The sequence below is a fragment of the Acinonyx jubatus genome, chromosome B1, assembly GCF_027475565.1.
Source record: "Acinonyx jubatus isolate Ajub_Pintada_27869175 chromosome B1, VMU_Ajub_asm_v1.0, whole genome shotgun sequence".
NCBI lineage: Eukaryota > Metazoa > Chordata > Mammalia > Carnivora > Felidae > Acinonyx > Acinonyx jubatus.
In genome coordinates, this window is record NC_069382.1 from 129,279,925 (window position 1) to 129,302,248 (window position 22,324).

General features: G+C 38.0%; 1 protein-coding gene across 9 annotated transcripts in view; it reads left to right on the forward strand.

The window, feature by feature from the left end:
* FAM13A (family with sequence similarity 13 member A) overlaps nucleotides 1-22,324 on the forward strand; it is a 366,689-nt gene that overhangs the window by 217,082 nt on the left and 127,283 nt on the right. For all 9 annotated transcript variants that reach the window (XM_053217137.1, XM_053217136.1, XM_053217135.1 and 6 more), the window contains one exon: nucleotides 2,604-2,767. In XM_053217137.1, the coding sequence (XP_053073112.1) occupies nucleotides 2,604-2,767 (164 nt within the window). The remainder of the gene's footprint in view (nucleotides 1-2,603; nucleotides 2,768-22,324) is intronic.

The window sequence follows — 22,324 nt, forward strand, 5'->3', positions numbered from 1 at the left end:
AATAATACTTTGAAAAATGTACCTGATATAGTTTATGGTATCTGAGTCTTAAGTGATCTGTGTTATGTAGTCTATTTTAATGTAAACTGACCAAATGGAATCAGCTACATGTTACCTTTCTACCTTAGAATATTTCTCCTTTACATAAACTATTGAATCAACTTTAGAACCCCCAAATTATCACTGAACTTAAAATGCTATGTCCTTATTTTAACACCATAAAATGTTGCCAAACAACTGTTCTTATATTTGTTTTAATATTGAGAGAATTAAGTCTGGGTATGAGATTTTTTAGCTAACTAGTTTGAAATCTTACTGCTTTTTCAGTGTATTTATTTTTCCTGTCTACTCATATGAAAAATAGTCACATGCAAAAGAGCCCCTTTTATGAAATATATAATAGCATATATTTGTACTTTTAATATGTTCTCTTGCTGTTTACCTAAATAATTCTTTCATAAGTAATCTTGGCAAATATCTCAGTGAACTATAGTTTATAATTTAAAAAAATTCACTTTCCCTTGATTTTCATGAACTTTTGTGAACTCTCTACAGAGAAATGTAATGGAACAATTCATTGGTAATTGTCAGATTTGGGCAAGTTTTACTTAACAATATTAATAAGTTGTTAATATTAAATTAATTTAAATTAATATTAAAATTAATATTTTGAGTATTTACTTTGCTCTGTGGTAAATGTAACTATTTGCTAAATTATTTTCATGTGTTATTTTTGTAATTCTCATAGAGGTATGAATTTATTAAATATTGATGTTTATAACTGTCCCCATATTACTTTTTTTAATTGCCTGTTACCCTAGTTTCTTGGTCAGTCAGTGTCTTTGGAATATCTTACAGTTGAAAAGTGTGTTGTTGGAGCACCCGGGTGGCTCACTGGGTTAAACATCTCACTCTTGGTTTTGGCTCAGGTCATGATCTCATGGTTCATGGGTTTGAGCCTCATGTTGGGCTTTGTTCTGATACTGCAATGCCTGCTTGGGATTCTGTCTCTCTTCCTCTCTCTCTGCCCCTCCCCTGCTCATGCACTCTCTCGAAATAAATAAACTTAAAAAAGAAAGAAAGAAAAGAAAAAATATCTTCTAAAAAAAAGTGTGTTGTCTGACAATAAGTATTAATGGGTTCAAAACTTAACTAGACTCAATGGCTAAAATGTTAAAAATAATAACATAAATAAGAGGAGGAAAAGGACACGGTAGAGGAGGAGAAAGGGGAAGAGAATGAGACTATAATCTCTGTGTCCAGACATCTGGCTGAGGCCATATAACTTAAAAATATAAAACAACTATCAGGCGACATGAGATCAAGCATGGATTTTGTGGCAGTGTATTACAGGAATTCAAAGTTGGGAAAGGTCATTAAGACCTGAGCTTAGTTAGAGACGCTCTGTGGGAAGTGGATTCTTAATTTTTTTTTTAATCTTTCTACTTATTTTTGAGAGAGAGACAGAGTTTGAGTAGGGGAGGAGCAGAGAGAGAGGGAGACCCAGAATCCAAAGCAGGTTCCAGTCTCTGAGATGTCAGCACTGAGCCCAACGCAGGGCCCGAACCTATGAACCGTGAGATCATGACCTGAGCCAAAGTCAGACGCTCAACCGACCGAGCCACCCAGGCGCCCCGGGAAGTGGATTCTTCTCTCAGCCTCAAAGGAAGTTAAGATTTGGTTTGGTCTTAGACAATTGGTGAGTGGCCAGTGATGAATAGATGACATTCCAGTTGAAGGACAAGTATAAGAGAAGTCCAGGAGATGAGAAAGAGCTTCCGGTGTAACAAATACAATTGACCTGAGGGTGTGAATTTTTCCTGAAACTCTCACATGATTTTTACACAATTTCAGGAGAAGGATATAAATTGTATTCACATTGTTTCTGATGCAATATAAAAGCATGAGGGTGTTTCTGGGGCTGGAGGGAGCACATAACCTCAGATAGGAGAAGTCAGTACACCAGGGTTTACTTGGCACTTGTGTTGCCCATGCTTCTAGAGACAGAAGAGAACTAAAAAGGTGCATTTTTCCTAGCTATTTCTTTAGTTAAAAGTGTATTAGACCATACTTTGCCCTATAAAAGAAGATGACAACAGAAACTATTACGAACTGGTGCAGATTTTACTTGCTGGTAGTAAATATTTCTGGACACCTTTCTGATATTGTCATCCTTCATTTCAGTGGTTCTCAGCCCTTTTTTTCCCCTGTCTTTTTCTATTTCTTCTTTCCTTCACTCCAGGTTGCCACTCTGATATACTCTCATAATCTCTCATTACACAGCATAATTATTCTAATGGTGGGGGCTAGGGGAGGGAGGGAGGGGGTAAGCCTGGGGAAGATTTGTATCAGAATCCAGGAGAGGGATGTGAGCTGTATATGGTTTGAAAGTTCCCCTTGGAAGTATTGATATCTCCCCTTCCCTGTGCCCTTTGCTTTTTAGCAATTTATTTTTAATATTTTAAATTCTATACCTAGGTTGGTATTTTTCTGGAATGTTATTAATACATTAGGTTACTAATAAATTAGAACAAATTATCTTTGATAACTTAATCTGAAAGATTTTTTTAAATCCGCCCTCCTCCCCAAATTGTATTTTCTAGATCCCCAAATCCAGGAGTGAGGGATCTATTCAGTCACACAGAGTACCACAACCAGAGCTGTCAGATGGTGTTCCTCAGGTCAGCCTGCGGCTAAGTCGTAGAAAACCCTACTGGAATGATGTGAATTCAGCAGAAGATGCTAGTGGTGCAAAGTTGGTATCCAGGTTGGCATGTTTCTTTTGTTTACATGTTACATCGTGTATTGTCTGCTCCCATGTATAGCCTGGCATACTTGGGAATGTTTGCATGTAACTACCACTGGGGTCAACAGGATGCAGATCAGTAAAACTATTTAAAATTCATTCTAAGTTTTGGAAATTTTTTTGAGTAATAGTTCTTACCACAGAAGTGTTCCTGATTTGTTATATGTACTTTTTGTTTATGTTTTAAAACAAAGTATCTAGTCAACTGGACTGTGCTAGGCTCAGAGTTGTAAGTGGGAAGAGTTACTTCTTGGTTCCCTTTTCATAATGTGGTCAGTGGCCAGTATTATTTGCAGTCAAAATGGACATCAGAGTTGTTACTGGAACCAGCTGACACTAACACATTTGAATGTATCATTTTAACTATTTATTATGTTGCACATTATACCGGAAAGCAAACCTCTTTGTTATACTTGAAGAAGACATGTAGGGTTGTTTTTGTTTTTTTTTTTTTAATAGATAAAATGGAGTCTGAATCTTATTAACTCCTAGCATTTGGAAGTTTTTCCCTTTAAGAATTTTCAGTCTTTTGTTATAACTTAAAGCCCATTTATCAAAAAATCCATTATAAGAAAGCTCTAGAGAATTTAAAGATATTTAAGACATTAAATAGATAAATAATATAGCTCAGGAGCTTACCACTTTGGATTGCCTTATGAACGAAGGAATTCCTATAAAAGATGAAGAGAATTTAAATAGGAAGAAAAAGAAGGCCTAGTCAGGAAGTTTAATAGAGGTATTTGGGAAATAGCAAACAGGTATCATGTGAGGAATTGGTTGGAGATAAGGCTAGGAAAATGGAGGGCGCCCAGGTCACTGAGGACCTTGAATGCCAACTAGAAATATTTTTGCGTTTAGTCTTTCCTTCACTGAACAAATGATCAGCACTTAATCTCTGGTTCCAGGAACTGCTTTAGGATCAGGGATGCAGCATTGAACAAGGCCAACCAGGCCCCTGTGTTTATGGAACTTACATTTTAGTGAAGGGAGTAATAGGAAAACACTTAGAAAAAGTGGGCGGGAGGCAGTGGGGAGCCTGTGAAGATCATTTCAGCTCTAATAAGTGGGGATATTAAGAAACTAAATCGGGTTAATGTCCCAGACTCACGCAAAGACAATTTTAGTTTGGGCAGGGAAAGCCTAAGCTGAGATGCAAAGGGGGAAGAGAGTGTTGGTGAAGGTCAAAGAAAGTGCATTTCTATGCAAAAGAACTGAGCTAGGGAAGTGGGCTTCATCCTGTAGGTAATAGGAAGCCAGTAAAAGTTTCACCTGGGTAGGACTAGGTGATAGGAACCATGGAAAATTGTATATTAGAAAAAGTAATCTTTCATCAGCCTGCAGGATCAGTGAGACAAGGGAGGGCTGGAGGTAGTTATAGTATTGATTCATTCAACTGTCATTAATCTTTATGGAGATCTAGTTATGTGGCATTTACTTGCTGGTGCTGGCAATTCAGAGAATTAAGAGACCTAAGTCTTACACTTGGGGACACAGAAGAAAAGTAAATAAAACTTGAATTGTGATCATTAAACACACATATACTAGGTGCCCATCATCTACCAAGCACTGTGAAATGGTCTGGTGATAAAGTCATAAGTAAGATTCAGGTGCTCTTAAAAAGCTTCCAGTACAATACCCAGGGTGCTGTGTGAGGCCAGAGGAGGGGAACAGACCACATCTGGAGAGGAGGATCAGAGAAGGTTTCAGAAAGAGGACGACTTTAGAAATAGGACTAGTAGGATAAATAGAAGTTTGGGGGGCAGGTAAATTGAGACAAGGTGCTTCTGGAAGAAAACAACATGTGCCAGGACATGCGAGGTGGTGAGGACAGCTCAGAGAACAGCAAGTGTTGCAGTGGTTTCAGGACCCTGGGGTTTAGAATGTAGATGAGGCTAGAGGTGGGCTAAGAGGCTGAATAGATCAGATCATGAAAAACTGTCCCCCATATTAAAGGCTTTGGATTTTCTCTTGACCATGACAGAATGTGATCGCAGGAATATAAGGTGGCGGGCAATCCAAGCAGACTTGTATTTATAAAATACAGGCTTCTGTGGCATCTGTGCGGAAGGAGAGGTTATGGGTGCGTGGGATCAGTGAGAAGGCCACATGGTGGACCCAGTGCCACCTGTGAGCCTTGGCAAAGGGGCAGACGAGTCTGCACTTTGACAGAGGGCACGAGTGGACTCGGTCCAGAAAGGGTTGGGCTTGTTTTGTTTGTTTTACTCCATCTGGGGTGTTATAATATTTTAACAACTGAAAGGCCAGTTTGTGTGCATGGACAGAAAGACGCTGATGTTCCTAGCCTGGAGGTAATACAACAAGGCATCCAGAGGGAATTCGGAAACGAGGGAGCAACATCTTGAGAAGCACAGGCTATGCACCTGCTGGATAGCTGTGCTGCTGGGGCCGGGTTTGTGCAATGTGCAGTCTTCACCACTGAACGGCAAGGGTGTCATCAGTGGAGGAACTGGCCTTGGGCAGTGAGGAAAGCTCCAAAAATAATAAAGGCCAAAGATAGAAATACTGGACCTTTTTAAAGTTTTCTTCTCTAGTTTAAATATCCAAGTCAAGTGGCTGGGTGACAAGAGCTAGTGTAGATGTTATCTTCTGCAATTACTTGGTAGAGAGTTATGCCAGGAATGTCTTAATGAAATAATGAAAAGAAAAATTGTAATATTTGTTCTTTATATCTTTTTTTTAATTCATCCAGGCAGAAAATGAAAGGGAAGAAGTTTCATAGGGCACCTGGGTGGCTCAGTCAGTTGAGCATCTGACTCTTGATTTTAGCTTGGGTCAAGATCTCATGGTTGGTGAGATTGAGCCCCACATGAGGCTCCATGACCAGCATGTAGCTTGCTTAGGACTCTTTCTCTCCCTCACTCTCTCCTCCTCCCCCGTTTGTGCTCTCTCCTGAGCATGCTCGCTCACTCGCTCTCTCTCTCAAAAATAAATACTTAAAAAAAAAAAAGAGAAACCATGCTACTCATCATCATGCAGTATTAACTCATCCAAGTTCTCACCATCTTCATAGATGGTGAGACAAATTGTCAAAAGACAAATGAAGATAATTAAAATAAATTTAACTAAAAATAAACTTTAAATCCTTCATATATCTTTGAAGTAAGAGAATGGATATTATGGCAATTTTCATTTCAAAAATGCACTGATGAAGCTGTTTCTATTTATTGTCCAGAACAAGTTATTAGTTCATAATTTTTAAAAAATTTTTAGTGTTTATTTTTGATAGAGCACGAATGGGGGAGGGACAGAGAGAGAGGGAGACGCTGAATCCCAAGCAGGCTACAGACTCTGAGCTTTCAGCATGGAGCCCAATGCAGGGCTTGAACCAATGAGCCACGAGGTTATGACCTGAGCCAAAGTAGGATGCTTTACCAACTGAGCCACCCAGGCACCCTAGTTCATAAATTTTTAAATAAATTCAAAGTAGTATATGTGATATACACACAACTTTTTCTAAATCTTTAAGGAAGATTTTCCTTAACAGTTGAGTAGTTGTGCCAGTCTTTTTTTTAATTTTTTTTAAAGTTTATTTTATTTTTGAGACAGAGAGAGACAGAGCATGAACGGGGGAGGGGCAGAGAGAGAGGGAGACACAGAATCGGAAGCAGGCTCCAGGCTCTGAGCCATCAGCCCAGAGCCTGACGCGGGGCTCGAACTCACGGACCGCGAGATCGTGACCTGGCTGAAGTCGGACGCTTAACCGACTGAGCCACCCAGGCGCCCCAGTTGTGCCAGTCTTAAAACAGAAAGGTTGGCAATAGTGTATTAAATACATTGTTGTGTGCCTATTACCTAATACAGGATTTACTTTGGTTTACCAACTTTTTTTCTAGGAATTGTCAGGCAGCCTTTAGCTGGGTTTTTCCTAGTATTGATTGTTTTATTCTGTAGTTGCTCTTTGGGGAAAAAAAATTAGCAGAATTTATTCTTGTTTGGTCTATGACCTGGTGAGTTTGGTTTACTTTACAAAAAAAAAAAAATCGTTCTGTCTGCACTTTAAAAATCAGTGCACCACTTTTATACCTCATGGTTTGGTTTACAGCAGAATTACCATATTAGTTAATAACAAAGATAAAACCAAGAAAGAACCTTTTGGTACTGAGATTTCCAGAATGGTGAAGTGTCCTATGATTTTTAAACAACAGGTTAAAGGCTAATTTCTAGGGCTTTTGAGAAGCAATTTTTGGCTAACAGTGTGTTTTGATAACTTTGAATGTTTAGAGTTGAGGCCTTGTTCAGTATTTTTCCCCAGGTTGTCTCACTTGGTCTTTTTCTTCTTCATTTCAGTTCTTCTAGGGAGTCTCATTTCTTCTTAAGATGTAATAGAAGTATGAATTGTTACCAGCATGTATTCACTATTTTCTAGTCTTCAGATAGTGGCAGCAAAAATAAAAGTAAAGAGAGCTACACACTTAAAGTGTGATGTTTTGAGAGTTCAAAAAGGAGGGGATATCACTTATTGCTTACAGGCTGATTTCTATCTTGGAGCATAATTTATTTAGATGAATGACATTTTTTTCCATATTTCTATAATTTTCAAAAATTGGCATTGAGGCTATGATCATATAAACAATCATTTTTCTTCATAGAATCTGTCCCAATTAGAGTGATTCAATGAAAAAAGCTTAAGGATAAGTATCTCTTGATTTTGTTAGAGCTCAGTAGAATTATCTATTTTATACTGAATTCCAAGCCAAAGACAGAAGTACTTATTGACATGTTCACTTAATTCAGTGAAAGCATTAGCTAATCCATGTATGTCATCTAAAACTCACAGCAGCAGTTTCAAAAATACTATTAAAAATTCTTTTTTGTAGTTGAGATGTGTGCATTTCTGAAACTCAGAATAGACTGAAAAGCATAATTTCTAATCTGACCTGCCTACTTCAAAGGAGTCAGTGCCTGCCCTTCTCCACACTGTAAGCACAGTGTACAAATTTGGAGGATCAGAGGCACTCACAGAAAACAGGAGGTTATTGGACAGATGCATCCTTTTAAGCAAGGCTGGAACATTCCAGTTCTTTTCGCTACACATGATACTCTTATTCCTTTCAAAGATACTGAGGACGAAAATAACACACACACACACACACACACACACACACACACACACACACACACACACACACCCCTACCTGTAGGCATTAACTAATATATTAAGAAACCAGCCATTTAAAATTTTTCCTAGAAGGGAAAGTTACACATCCATCCTCAAAAGGAAAAAGGGTAAGTTCTATTACATGTAAAGTTGGAGATGTTAAAATGATTAAAAGCTTTAGGGATAGCTGTCTTACTATCTGTTTCAATGTGTGAGATAGGTTAAGTGATCATTTCATGTTTCTAGCACTATATTACCTTCAGAATGTTCTTAAATTTTAGAACTTAAATAAAACAGGATTAATATTTTAGTTTTTTAGATTTTTAATAGTATTTATTGCAAGGTTTTATTTGAAAGGTAATATATTTCTTTTTTTTTTTTCTCAACGTTTATTTATTTTTTTGGGGACAGAGAGAGACAGAGCATGAACGGGGGAGGGGCAGAGAGAGAGGGAGACACAGAATTGGAAACAGGCTCGAGGCTCTGAGCCATCAGCCCAGAGCCTGACGCGGGGCTCAAACTCACGGACCGCGAGATCGTGACCTGGCTGAAGTCGGACGCTTAACCGACTGCGCCACGCAGGCGCCCCAATATATTTCTTTAAATGTGTCATTTTCTTAAAGGCCAAAGGAAAATCTCTAGTTTTGTTCTATAAAATCCGTGAAGACTCAAGAAACCATGTATGGTATGTTGCCATTTATATGAAATGTCCAGAAAAGGCATGCTTAAAGAAATAGCCAGTTGAGTTGTGATTCTCTGGGGCTGGGGGTGGAGGACCAGGGAGGCACAGAGATTAATGTAAATGCCCTGAGGGATTTTATTTGGGGGGAATGAAAATGTTCTGAAACTGATTTATGGCAATAGCTAGACCACTTGGTAAAGTTACTAAAAATCACTAAACTGTGTAGACTTGAAAAGATAGATTTTAGAATACATAAAATATACCTCAATAACATTGTTTAAAAAAAAATACAAGTACCAAAACAAATGAACAAACAATTGCTGGAGTAGTAAGAAATGGATGTACTCTAACAAGAAAGCCACTTGATTGCAAACTGCTAAAATGCAGCTACTGTTATAAGTAAATTCTGTCTGCAGAGAAGGTTATGTTTGTTACATTTTAAGAGAATTTGTTCCTTCATACTTTTCATCGAATATGACAGTACAGTGGCAGGAATAAAGGTCAGGCCCTCTTGGAAGCTGATTTAGGGAGAAGAGGGAAGAAAAGCTCTTTGGACAGAATCTGGAAGGATTCTAGGTAATGGTGTGCAGTGCTGTAATCAGAAGTTATCGAAATGATCAGTATTTCAGGGAGACATAGAAAAAAAGCTCCAACATCCTGGGAGTTTCACCTAAAAAAATGTCAGGGGTCCATTGTCATAAGCAGAAAAGTTACCCAGTGTGGTTCTGTGTCAACAGAAGTTGTGGTCTCCTGTCCCACAGTGAGGGTCCTATAGATACATAGACAGTGAAAGTTTTGTACCTGGCTCTTGCATAAAGAGATAAAGAAATGAAGAGTGATTTAAATGCTTTCCTTTTCTGCAATCAGAATGAACAGTTACCATTTGCCAGTTATTTACCTAAAATAATATGATGAAGAATATACAACTAAAGAAAGTAACTTTGTTGCAGAGTTGTTTTTAACTTGATAGGTAAATAAGGTAAACTACATTAAGTCGTGTATTAAAGACAAATCTTTTCTTGAGAGAGTGTTTCTGTCCAAGAGAGTTGTTTTATTCTAAAAGTGCTTTCCTGTCCATTTATTCCATTTTTCAATATTTTTGATGAGTTATATGGGGAATAGATGATTCTTAGAAAAATTTAAAACATCACTGATAACACTGAAGTTCCCAATGAATCATTGGGTCTATAATTCTTTTTTTTTTAATTTATTTATTTTAGTAAAGAGAGAGAGAGAGAGAGAGAGAGAATGATAGAGAGCAGGGGAAGAGGAGCAGAGGGAGAGCGAGAGAGAATCTTAAGCAGAGTCCACATTCAGCACAGAGCCTGATGCCGGGCTCAATCCCACAACCCTGGGATCATGACCTGAGCTGATACCAAGAGTCAGACACTCAACCAACTGAGCCACCCAGACGCCCCCTGGCTCCATAATTCTAACTCCTTCCCCTCTCCTCCTGCTATGGTAGGTTGGTTGTATATTCTCCTAGACTTATTTCAGTGTATTTATACAGAATGTATTTTTAAATACTTTTCTACTTTTTAAAAACCAATCTTCATCATACTCAATGTATTGTAGTTCTTCACATATTCTTGAAAATTCCCCATTTCCTGTGTTACTTCCACCTGTGATATTCCTTCCCTTCCATTCCCACCTCCAAATTCAGTGACCTTCATGTCTCCTTCCGTGGCTACCTGTTCCTTCTCTGTCTCCTGTCCCCTCCACAGTGAATCTAGTCATAGCATGATAGTTTTCAAATCAAGTATCTTGGACCTGAACTCAGTTCTAGTATTCTAGTGCCTATCAGCTATCTCCACCTCAGCCTTTACCATAAACTCACCCTACCAAATACAACTTGTCTTCCCCTCTTTGCCTCTCCACTTTGTCATGGGTTTCATTCTCTCAAGCACTAGACTCAAAACCTTTTCTATGATCAGTCACCAAACCTTGTCAGTATTTTGTTTTCAGTCTCTCCAACATCCCTTTCTCCATTTTCCCCCCTTGAGCTCAATTCTGAGTTAGGCCTCCATCACCTTGTGGTTAGATAATTACTGCATTTTCTGCATTCCCCTCTCCTGCTGGATTCATTTTCTTTACACAAGCTGGCCCTATGCCTCTTTCTTCAACTTCTAACTCTATACAATGACTTCTACACCTCTGTCTCCCATTGAGAATTCTCTACTGAGCCATATCCCCACATCACTCTAACACACTGGTCAGCCTAGTCCCTCATATATGTCAAACTCTTTCTTGCCCCCTCCCCATCATCTACCCATAGCCAGCCAATTCCCAAATACTCTTTGACAATCTCATTGTCTTTATTTTGCTTCATTACTGCCACACTCCTTACCAACTCTGCAGACCCAGAAACTTTTAAACAGATGATACTCCTGCTCAGAACTATTTGGTAGCTCATATGTACACAGCCTATAAGAGACTCCTTGCTCTATCCTCTACCTGTCTTTCCAGTTTCTTCTCCCTCAGCTCTGTGCTTGTCTTTTTCTCATACCTACAGCCACCACATAACCCATACTTTCCAGGACTACCTTGGTTTTAGATACTGGCATATATTGTGGCTTTGGTTTCCAGATGACCACAATAAGGCAGATATCTCAAAGTGAGTTGAATGACTTTTTTAGTTTCCCGGTGCATATAAAATTTTATATTTATACTATACTATAATCTATTAAGTATATAATAGTATTATGTCTGAAACAACAATCTATATGCCTTAATTTAAAAATGCTTTATTGCTGGGGCACCTGGGTGACTCAGCTGGTTGGGTGGCCGACTTCGGCTCAGGTCATGATCTCACAGCTCATGGGTTTGTGCCCCACATGGGGCTCTGTGCTGAGAGCTCAGAGCCTGGAGCCTGCTTCAGATTCTGTGTCTCCCTGTCTCTCTACCCTTCCCCTGCTTGCATTCTGTCTCTCTCTGTCTCTCAAAAATCAATAAACATTAAAAAAATTTTTTTAATGCTTTATTGCTAAAAAAAATGCTAACCATTATCTGAGCTTTCAGTGAGTCATAATCACTGATCACAGATCACCATAACAAATATAATAATAATTAAAAGTTTGAAATATTGTGAGAATTGCAAAAATGTGACATGAAGAAATGAAGTGAGCATAATGCTGTTGGAAAAATGGCACCAGTAGACTTGCTCGATGCAGGGTTGCCACACACTTTCAATTTATAAAAAATGCAATATCTGAAAAGTGCAGTAAAGCAAAGCTCAATAAAACGGGGTATGCCTGTGTTCTCTTTAAGATTAGGCCATGTGTCATATTTTGTCTTTATATTTACTTTAAAAATTATAGAGCAAAGTAACAGAATAGGAGGTCCTCCTCTCATTTCCCCCCACAGCAACACTAAATTAGTGGCTGTCCATGGACAAAAGTGTCTTTGTGGGAGCTTCAGGATCCAGGTAAAAGGTTGCAAAACCCCAGTAGAACCCAAGACTGAGGAGGACCATTTTGAAAAGGCATTCCTGCACCCAGGTGACAGACTCACAAACTATAGTTAGATAATAATAACTACAGACCCAGAAAAGAGCCCAGGCTATCTGTGAACTCAGCTGCAGCCCCATTTGGTCTTGGTGCTGTTGATAGCACCATCCTCCAGGGGACAAGGAGGAGCCACACCACCCATGCCTTGAGTAATAGGTCCACTGGCCTCAGTTCCAGCTGTAGACCATGAAGCAGCCTGTGACCTAGCTCTGGCCCCTCTCAGCCTTAGTCCAGAAATAATCCTTCCGACCCAGAGACCCAGTGAGAGAGACATCTATCCATGTCCCCAGAGACAGACCCGCCAACCTCTGTCTGCCTGAGGATCCTAAAGTTGTCGTTGTGCTGGCTCCAGCCCATCTCACCCACGGTCTAGGAGTAGTCCTGCCCACCAGAGACATGATGGGAGACCCCTCCCAGCCACCAGATGCAGGCCTCTTGAACATGGTCTGACTGTGTATCCTGAAGTGGCCCTGTGACCTAGCTCCAACCCCATTGGTCATGGTCCATGGGAAGTCCTACCCACCTAGGAACCTGTTAAGAGGCACACTCATCCATACCCCTGGAGCAGGACTACAGACTTCAGTCCCAGCTGTGGACCTTGAAGCAATGACTCAGCTCCAGCCTCTACAGCCTCAGACCAGTTTGGCCACCCAAGGAACTCCCAGGTTGCTGGTAACCCTCCCAGGAACCTTGCAGAAGCCACCCTCATCTGCGTACCTGGTAACAAGCCTACTGTTTGCAGAACCAAAAGCTGACCCTTGTCTCAGTGCCAACTCTATTGGCCAAGGTCCTGGAGGCAGTCCCATCACCCCAGGGATCAGGTCTTCCAGCTGCAACCTCACTGCAGAACCAGCAGCAGCCACATGACCTGAAATCCCAGCTGAAATCCCAGAGGCAGTTCCATCAGCCCAGGGACCAACAGAAGGTTTTTATGTGCCCAAACCAATCTGTAAAGACCAGAAGAGATGCTTGCTCCTTCAGATGCAAGATACCAACACAGGTCTGCACAGATCATAAAGAATTAAGCAATCATGACAGCACAAAAGGAAATTAATAAAGCTCCAGCAACCAAACCCAAATAGAGATCTACAAATTGCCAAAAAAATTTCAAAATAATTATCCATAAAAAGCTCAATGAGGGCCACCTGGGTGGCTCAGTTGGTTGGGCGTCCATCCTCGACTCAAGTCATGATCTCATGGTCCCTGAGTTCCAGCCCCACGTCGGGCTCTGTGCTGACAGCTCAGAGCCTGGATCCTGCTTCAGGTTCTGTGCCTCCCTCTCTCTCTGCCCCTCTTCCACTCACACTCTGTCTCTCTCTCTCTCAAAAATGAATAAATGTTTAAAAAAAAGTTTTTTAATTCAGTGAGATGCAAGATAACACAGACAACTAAATGAAATAAAAAAATACTTGAAAAAAATTTAAAAATATAATAAATGAAAACCATAAAAAAGAACCAAACAGAAATCCTTAAGTGTAAGGATATAATGACAGAAGTGAAAATTCAGTAGAGAATTTCATCAGCAGACTTTAGCATGAAGAATCAGAAAATAAAGACAGGTCATTTAGAATATATAGAGAAACAAAAATTAAAAAGAAAAAAGTGATAAAAGTATATGGAATCTACATGACACCATCAAGTGAATGAATATATTTCAACTTGGGAGTCCCAGAAGGAGAGGAGAGAAAGAAAGGGGAAGAAAGTTTATTTAAAGAAATAATGGCTGAGGAGTGCCTGGGTGGTTTAGTTGGTTGAGCATCTGACTCTTGATATCAGCTCAGGTCATGATCAAATATATTTTCAAGAAATAATGGCTGAACATTACCTGAATCCTAGAAGGGATGTGGACATCCATATGCATGAAGCTCAAAGGACCCCAATCAAGATTACTCTGAGATAGATTACACAAATCATCAAACATTAAAGACAGGGAATATGAATATATATATATATATATATATATATATATATATATATATGTATATATATGTATATGTATGTATGTATATAGTGCATGTATCCTTTGAATCAGTATTTTTGTATCCTTTGGGTAAATACTTAGTAGTGCAATTGCTGGGTCAGAGGGCAGTTCTATTTTTAACTTTTTTTTTCTTAAGTTTATTTATTTATTTTGAGAAAGAGCATGCCTACAAGCAGGGGAGGGGCAGAGAGAGAGAAGTCTATTGACAGAATTCCTTTTTTAATATTCAAAATGTTATATTTAAAAAATATTTTTAAACATTTAGTGTTTTTTAAACTATTTTTTCAAAGATTTTTTTTAAATGTTTGTTTATTTTTGAGAGAGAGAGAGAGACACAGTACGAGTGGGGGAGGGATAGAGAGAGGGGGAGACACAGAATCCAAAGCAGGCTCCAGGCTCTGAGCTGTCAGCACAGAGCCTGACATGGGGCTTGAACTGACGAACTGCAAGATCATGACCTGACCCAAAGTCGGACACTTAACTGAGCCACCCAGGCACCCCAAAGATTTTATTTTTAAGGAATCTCTACACCCAACATGGGGCCCAAACTCACTACCCTAAGATCAAGAGTTGCGCGCTCAACCGAGTCAGCCAGGCACCCTGGAATATTTGGTGGTTTGGGCGTAGCCTACTCCTCAGGTTATGAATGTGGGTATTGGAAACACTGAAGACAAATGAGCATCATATATCCAAAGATTATCTGTATTCTACATACCTAAATATCTGGTCATTTTTCCTCTGTAATTCTTCAAGAGAAAGTAATGAAGTAGTAGTATATTAACAGGCACAATATCAAACCTAACTCTTATTTTATTATGTAGGCAAGGTATACCTAAAATGAATGTATTGTCCTATAGAGAACTACTTTGTTGCGTTTTTTTTTTTTAATAATGTCAGAATGTTAGGCCTGAAATCTTATCTATGTTGTTCTCAAAGAATGTCTGCTATTACCCATATAATTGTAAACCAAACTTAATTTATTGGACATTTTGGTAAATTGAGTCCCTCTAGGATTTGCATTATTCAGGCAATACCAATGACACAAAGATTAGAAAAGACGTATCCATTTGTTCATTTTATCAACAAGTCTTTTGAGCACTATATATGCAATTTTCTGTTCTTGGTGATAGGGACACAGCAGTAAACAAAGCAAAGTTCTATCCTAATGAACAATACCTGTGGTAATTACATGTTGACAAATGTTAAATGTACAGGGCTTGCTAAGGTTTTTCTATATGATATGGAGGCATAATAGATTTATAAAGAGGATCATAGAATTTAATTTTTGGTTACTTGACTAAAGGTAACATGATAATAAAGTTTAAAAACAAACTAAGAGAGAATCCTAAGCATCTATATGGAATCAAATCTATATGTAGCTCATGGTATACCTTCTGTTTTTGTCTCACTGCAACCAACTCACTAGAATCCTAGCAAAAAATTTAGGGGAAAATTAAACAGTAGTATTTAACATGCTTATTTGTAATATTCAATAGAGACCCATTAAGGATCCGTTTTTCTTATCTTTTTCACCATTAATATCATCATTTTGGATCATTACTATTTTCATTGCCATTATCATCATCATATTCAACAGTATTCTTATCATTTTCATTAAATGTTTATTGAGTGCTTACTGTATTGTTAAGGTATTAGGTGTTATATGTGCAGTAGGGAAAGTCCCACTTCAAATTCACTTCAATTATATAAATAGCTTTATAATTCATCCTGCAGATCAAAGCAGTTTGGGTATATTTTATTTTCCTTATTGCTATCATGCCTTGCATCAAATCTGTTAGCTAAAGCTAAAGCTCAAGTGCCCATTGTCTCTTACCTGAACTACTAAAATACCTACCCAGTTGACTTCTCTGCTTCCACTCTTGCTCCCTACACATGATTCTCCATACAGAAGCCAAATGCCTTTCTTAAAGTGTTAATCAGTTGAGGTGATCCTCTTCTCTGGACTCACCAAAGTCATCTTTATCATATTGTACTAGTTTTCTGTTGGTGCTACAACAAATTACCACAAATTTAGTACCTTGAAATAGCACACATTTATTGTTAAGTTTTAAAATTTCATATCTGAAATGGGTTTCACTGTGGTAAAATCAAGGTGTCAGCAGAACTGTACTCCCCATGGAGGCTCTAGGGGAGAATTTGTTTCTTTGACTTTTGCAGCTTTTAAAGTCTGTTCATATATCTTGGCTAGTGGCCTCCTTCCATCTCCAAAACCGGCAATGGCCAGTGAATTACATTATATTGGGCCCGCTGAGAAAATCCAAGATAATACTATTTTCAAGGCATCTGATTAGCAAACTGAATCCCACTTAAAATATTAATTCCCCCATACCATGTAACACAAAATATTTACAGGTTCTGGCGATTAGGATGTGGACAGCTTCGGGGATCATTCTGCCTACCACACATTTTTATTATAATTTATATAATTTACACTTGGCAATATTTTCACTTTCATTTCCTACCATTCTGTGTCTCTCTAAATGCATCTAAGCCATGATGAACCCTTTGTTGTCTCTTTAAAACATGGATTTCATTCAGATGGCAGGGCCATTATGCCATCTTTTCCTTCCTTCTTCAACAGGAAGAAGATACACATTTAAAATTCACCTTTGCATCATTTTAGCTACTCAAATGTCCTGTTTTCAAAAAATCCTTCACTACACAACCTATTGATTATAATATATTCATTATCATTTCCTTGCCCTGCCTTCTTCAAAAAAGAAAAAAAATATGTGTGTTTTATTATTGTCTGAGTCCCTCATGAAAAGTTAGGCACTATTATGGCAGAGATGTAATATGTTTTGATTCATTCAGTGTATCTAACATCTAAAAAAGTGACTGTTAAGAGAACAAGAACTCGAATATTTGCTATATAAGTGGATGACTGTACAAATGCATGCTTTTCATGGTTAGATCTATGGTATGTGTTCTACATTTGAGATCTCATATAATCCTCACAACTTTCAAATGAAGTTATCACATATTTTTATAGTCAAGATAATCCTGGTTCATGGAAATCACTTTATTTGAGACCACAATAGCAAAACTGGAATACGTATTCATACACATTGGACTCTGTATTCCATATTGTTCCACAGAAAAGTCTATCTATTTTACTATACTATATGTTTTACAGAGGTGAAATGCTGGTCCATGCCTTCAGCATGATTATGATCTTATTGGAGATGTTAAATATTTAATTGAAAGAACAGACATCAAGGTATAACAAATTAGAGTATGCAAGAAAAATTAGAGTATTTAGTACCTAGTATGTTTCCATTAAAATTTATTGAATACTTGTTGGAAAGAATTATTTAAAAATCCAAAGAAGTTAAAAAGGCACCAAAAGTTGGAGTCTTCTGCAATATCTTCAGAAAGGAAGTGGATTTTAATAGCACAAGAATGAAAAGTTCATAAATTTTACCCCACCACTGTCATATTAGGGTTCTCTGATGATCTAACTGGCAGGTCAATTAGCCTATGTCAAGTATCCTGAGAACAGAAAATTTGGTTATTACACATTTAGAATATTTTATAGTATAGTGGTTCTCCATGCTGATTGCACATTATAATCACCTGGAAAGCTTTACAAATACTTCCCCAAGTGTAAGTCCTCCAAAAATAGAGATATTAATTGACACCAAAATCTTTAAAAGTTCTTCAAGTGGTTCTAATGTTTAGTAAAGGTTGAGGGTTGAGAACAACTGCCATAGTATATGTGTAGGTGAGAATACTTAATGAATGCTAGCGTCTGCATCCAGGCAAAGAAGTGCTTAGACTTAACAAATTCATGGTTGTTTTAAACTGCTTTGTTGAAGAAAGAATATTTAATAAGTTGCACTTATTAAGTAAGTACAATGATGTTTTTAGAAAACATTGAACTTCCTTCAATCTAATTTCTGGATGTAATAAACATAAATAATTTATTTCTTTAAATACATAATAATTGAGTCACGAAAAACTATATATATCTATATAGTCACGAAAAAAAAAATATATATATATATATTTTCTCATTACTAGAGAATATAAATTAATGGGTTTATGTTATTCACAAACAGGCTCTGGGCTGTTAGTGCATGAGATCATGACCAGAGCCAAAACCAAGAGTCAGATGCTTAACTGACTGAGGCACCCAGGCACCCCTCTATTTTTAACTTTTTGAAGAACCTCCAAACTATTTTCCAGAATGGGTGCACCAGTTTGCATTCCCACCAACAGTGTTAAGAGGGCTTCCCTTTCTCTCCATCCTCACTAACACCTGTTGTTTCCTGTGTTGTTAATTTTAGCCAATTTGACTGGCGTGAGGTGACATCCTCACAGTAGTTTTGATTCGTATTTCTCTGATGATGAGTGATGTTGAGCATCTTTTCATGTCTGTGTTGGCCATCTGTATGTCTTCTTTGGAAAGATGTCTACTTATGTCTTCTGCCCATTTTTTAACTGGATTTTTTTGGGTGTTGGGTTGTGTAAGTTCTTTATATATTTTGGATACTAACCCTTTATTAAACCCACTTTGTCACTTGTTATTGATATTTCATCTCTATGAAGCTTTGACTCTTGCCATTGTGTATAAATTCAGTTACACAAAACATCCTTTGCCTCTGCCTTCTTTCACTTAGAATATGTTATGAATGTTCATCCGTATGGTAATGTGTCAGTATTTCATGCCTTTCTGAGGATGAATAATATTCTGTTGTAGGTAGACACCACATTTTGTTTATTCATCAGTTGATGGGCATTTATTTGGGTTGCTTGAACTTTGGGACTATTATGAATAATGCTGGTATGAACATTTCTGTACAAGTCTTTCTGTAAAAACATGTTTTCAGTTCTCGTGTATATGCCTGGGGTGGAGTTGCTAGTTCATACAATAACCTGTGTTTAACTTTTTCAAGAACCCATAAAGTATTTCTCAAAGTTTGTGTTCCTACTGGCAAAGTATATTTCCAGTTTCTCCACATCTTTGTCAACACTTGTTAGTGTCTATTTTATTACAACCATACTGCTGAGTGTAGAATGGTGTCTCTTTGTGGGTTTGGTTTGCATTTCTCTAAAGACTAATGATGAGCATCTTTTCATGTGTTTATTAGCCATTTGTATATCTCTTTTGGAGAAATGGCAATTCCAATACTTTGCCCATTTTTAAAATTGGACTTTTTACTGAGTTGGAAGAGTTAGTTATATATTCCGGATAGTATCCCTTATCAAATATGTGATTTTCAAATATTTTCTCATATTCTAACAATTGCCTTTTTACTTTTTTGATAATGTCCTCTGAAGCACCAAAGGTTTTAATTTTGATCAAGGTCAGTTAATCTCTTTTTTTCTCTAGTTATTTATGATTTTGATGTCCTATCTAAGAAACCATTGCTTAATCCAAAGTCACGAAGATTTAGGTCTATGATTTCTTCTAAGAGTTTTATACTTTTGCTCTTACAATTAGGTATATAGTACACATGAGTTAATTTTTATACGTGGTGTGAGGTACAGGTCCAGAATCATTCTTTTGCGTGTGGATGTCCAGTTGTCCCAACACCATTTGCTAAAAGGACTATTTTTTCCCCACTGTTGTGTCTTTTTGGTCCCCTTATCAAAAATCTGAACCTGATTTTAGAAAACCAAAACTGGGTGGCTCAGTCGGTGAAGCCTCTGATTTCAGCTTAGGTCATGATCTCGCGGTCTGTGGGTTCAAGCCCCACGTTGGGCTCTGTCCTGACAGCTGGGAGCCTGGAGCCTGCTTCAGAATCTGTGTATCGCTCTCTCTCTGCCCCTCCCCAGCTCGCTCTCTCTCCCTCTCTCTTTCTCTCTCTCTCAGAAATAAAAAATTAGATCATTTAAAATGCAGTACGGTTGTTGGCATTTTAAGGTACCATGACTGATTTTTTTTTTAATGTGACCTATTCTTGGTAACACAACTGCCACTTCCTCTTATTTTGTTTTTAAATACATTTTCACGTATTTATTTATTGGTTGCTTCAAAGCAAAGCACAATGCTTTGTGTTGAAGTAAATAAATATTGCCAGCCAGAGTATTGACATTGAGAGACTTTGTGCCTGTGGTTCAGTATTTCAAGTCTCAGAAGGATGAGGTTTATTTTATGTTGTATGGATACAGAATTAGACCGTCGGTTACCATATCACGCTGAGCAACTTTGACATTTCTCTAAGGAAGCTCTGCTGAAACCTGCTTCTCCTGTGCCAGGAAATATCATTTAACAGGGTGAAAGTTCACTGGGACAATTTAAGGCAGCAGATCTCAGGTGTGGTAGCAGCTGTTGTGTAGGACATGACATACTTTATAAGAACAGAAACACTATTATCTGGACTCCCAAGGGACATTTAGAGAAAGTCATGCCCACGGAGTCCCATTCCAGGAAAATGTACTCGAGCACTTATTTATTGGCAGTGATCACTAACTGAGATTCCATCTGGCAAAAATGTGGATTTTTCTGTGTCCCAGAAAGTTGGGGAACAATTATGTAAGTTGTCTCAAAGAGTTTATTTTTAGCCAGTTTTTCTGGAGAAATTTCAGTCCCTCAGTCATTATAAATTTACTTTTTTTAAGAAAAAATAGGGGTTCCTGGGTGGCTCAGTCAATTAAGCATCTGACTCTTGATTTTGACTTAGGTCATGATCTCATGGTTTGTGAGTTCCAGCCCCACCTTGGGCTGTATGTTGACAGTGTGGAGCCTGCTTGGGATTCTCCCCCCTCTCTCCTCTCCTCCCCTCCCCTCCCCTCTCTTCTCCTCTCCTCTCCTCTCCTCTCTCTCCATGATAATAAACTTTAAAAAAATTAGAGAAAGCTTTTGTATGAATTTCTACAGAACTGTGTATTCATGTACCATGAAATATAATCACTTGTCTTTCAATTTGAAATCATTAGCCTTTCTGGTGAATGTTCTATATCTTATTTTCTATATTAGGATTGTTAGAATTAGTGAAATCAGAGCCATCAGGCAAGTGAGGAAGGGCAGCTGAGTAATGCATCTCCAGGTGTTGAGGCCTGGGAACCCTGCCTCATTGTTAAAGCAGCGTGCTCCTTGTCATTCCACCTCTGTAGGATGTTAGAACCTGAGTAAATGAACCCTCTAAGCCATCTGAGAGTCTGGCAAGGCTGGTTAGATATATTTTAATGAAGTAAGCCAGTACACAGTTTTAAAAGCATGATCCACCATTAGAATTAAACCAATTAGATAATTTCTGTCCCTGTGGGATTTTTTTTTCAGCAATCTTTTACTATAGACAAGTCTAATAACTGAGAAAACAATTATGTTGATTTTCTTATTTTTTTTTTATTTTGGCCTTAAGTAATGGAATCAGGTTTATTTCTGTTGTTACCAAAGGAAATAGTTTACCTAACTAGAAATTCCCTGTTCCACTTAGCTTGAGCCTGTTCTGAGTGTCACTGTTTTGATTTCTAAAATAAATCTTTTATAAGGTTTTAATAATTATCCTTAAATACTGTAAGATGGGTTTTTTAACATAAAAACAAGTGACAGCCCACCTCCCATTTCCATTACCATTACCATTAACTTCTTTTAAAAGGAATATAGTTAAGAATGCCACTTAAAGCATAATTTTTCCATCTTTTTTCTATCTTCCTCTTTCTCTCAACAGCCCACCCCAACCACTTCCTTCCCCCATTGCAACTACAACTGGCTGCTGCTGCTGCTGCTGCTGCTACTACACACACACACACACACACACACACACACAAAATGTTGACTCACGATAGCAGAAGAGGTTTGTTCTGGTCCAGTGTATGTCTTTGGTTCAGACAAGCATTATAAGATATTATAATATAAGCATACACACTCATCTAAGTGTAAACCTCAGACCAAAAGAAAAGAAAGGATTCTTTATTTCCTGTTGCTCATTGATAATATATATCAATGGGTAATTATAATACTTTATAATCTTTAAGAGTTATTATATAGTGGAAATGCTATGGCATTCAGATGCTGGCTTCATGTCAGCCACTTACTAGCTGAGTGTTCAAGTTAATTAACTTCTTCAGATCCACATCTATTAAAATGAGCACAGCATAGATTCTTAAGAAATGCTAATTGCCTTACATATACTACCTCTCCAGTTCCTACCCACCACCCCCCTTTTTTTTTTGACATTTGTTGTAGATGATGATGATGATGATGTTTTCTGATGAGCCCTGGAATTCACTGGTATTATTTTTTATTTATTTTTTTAGA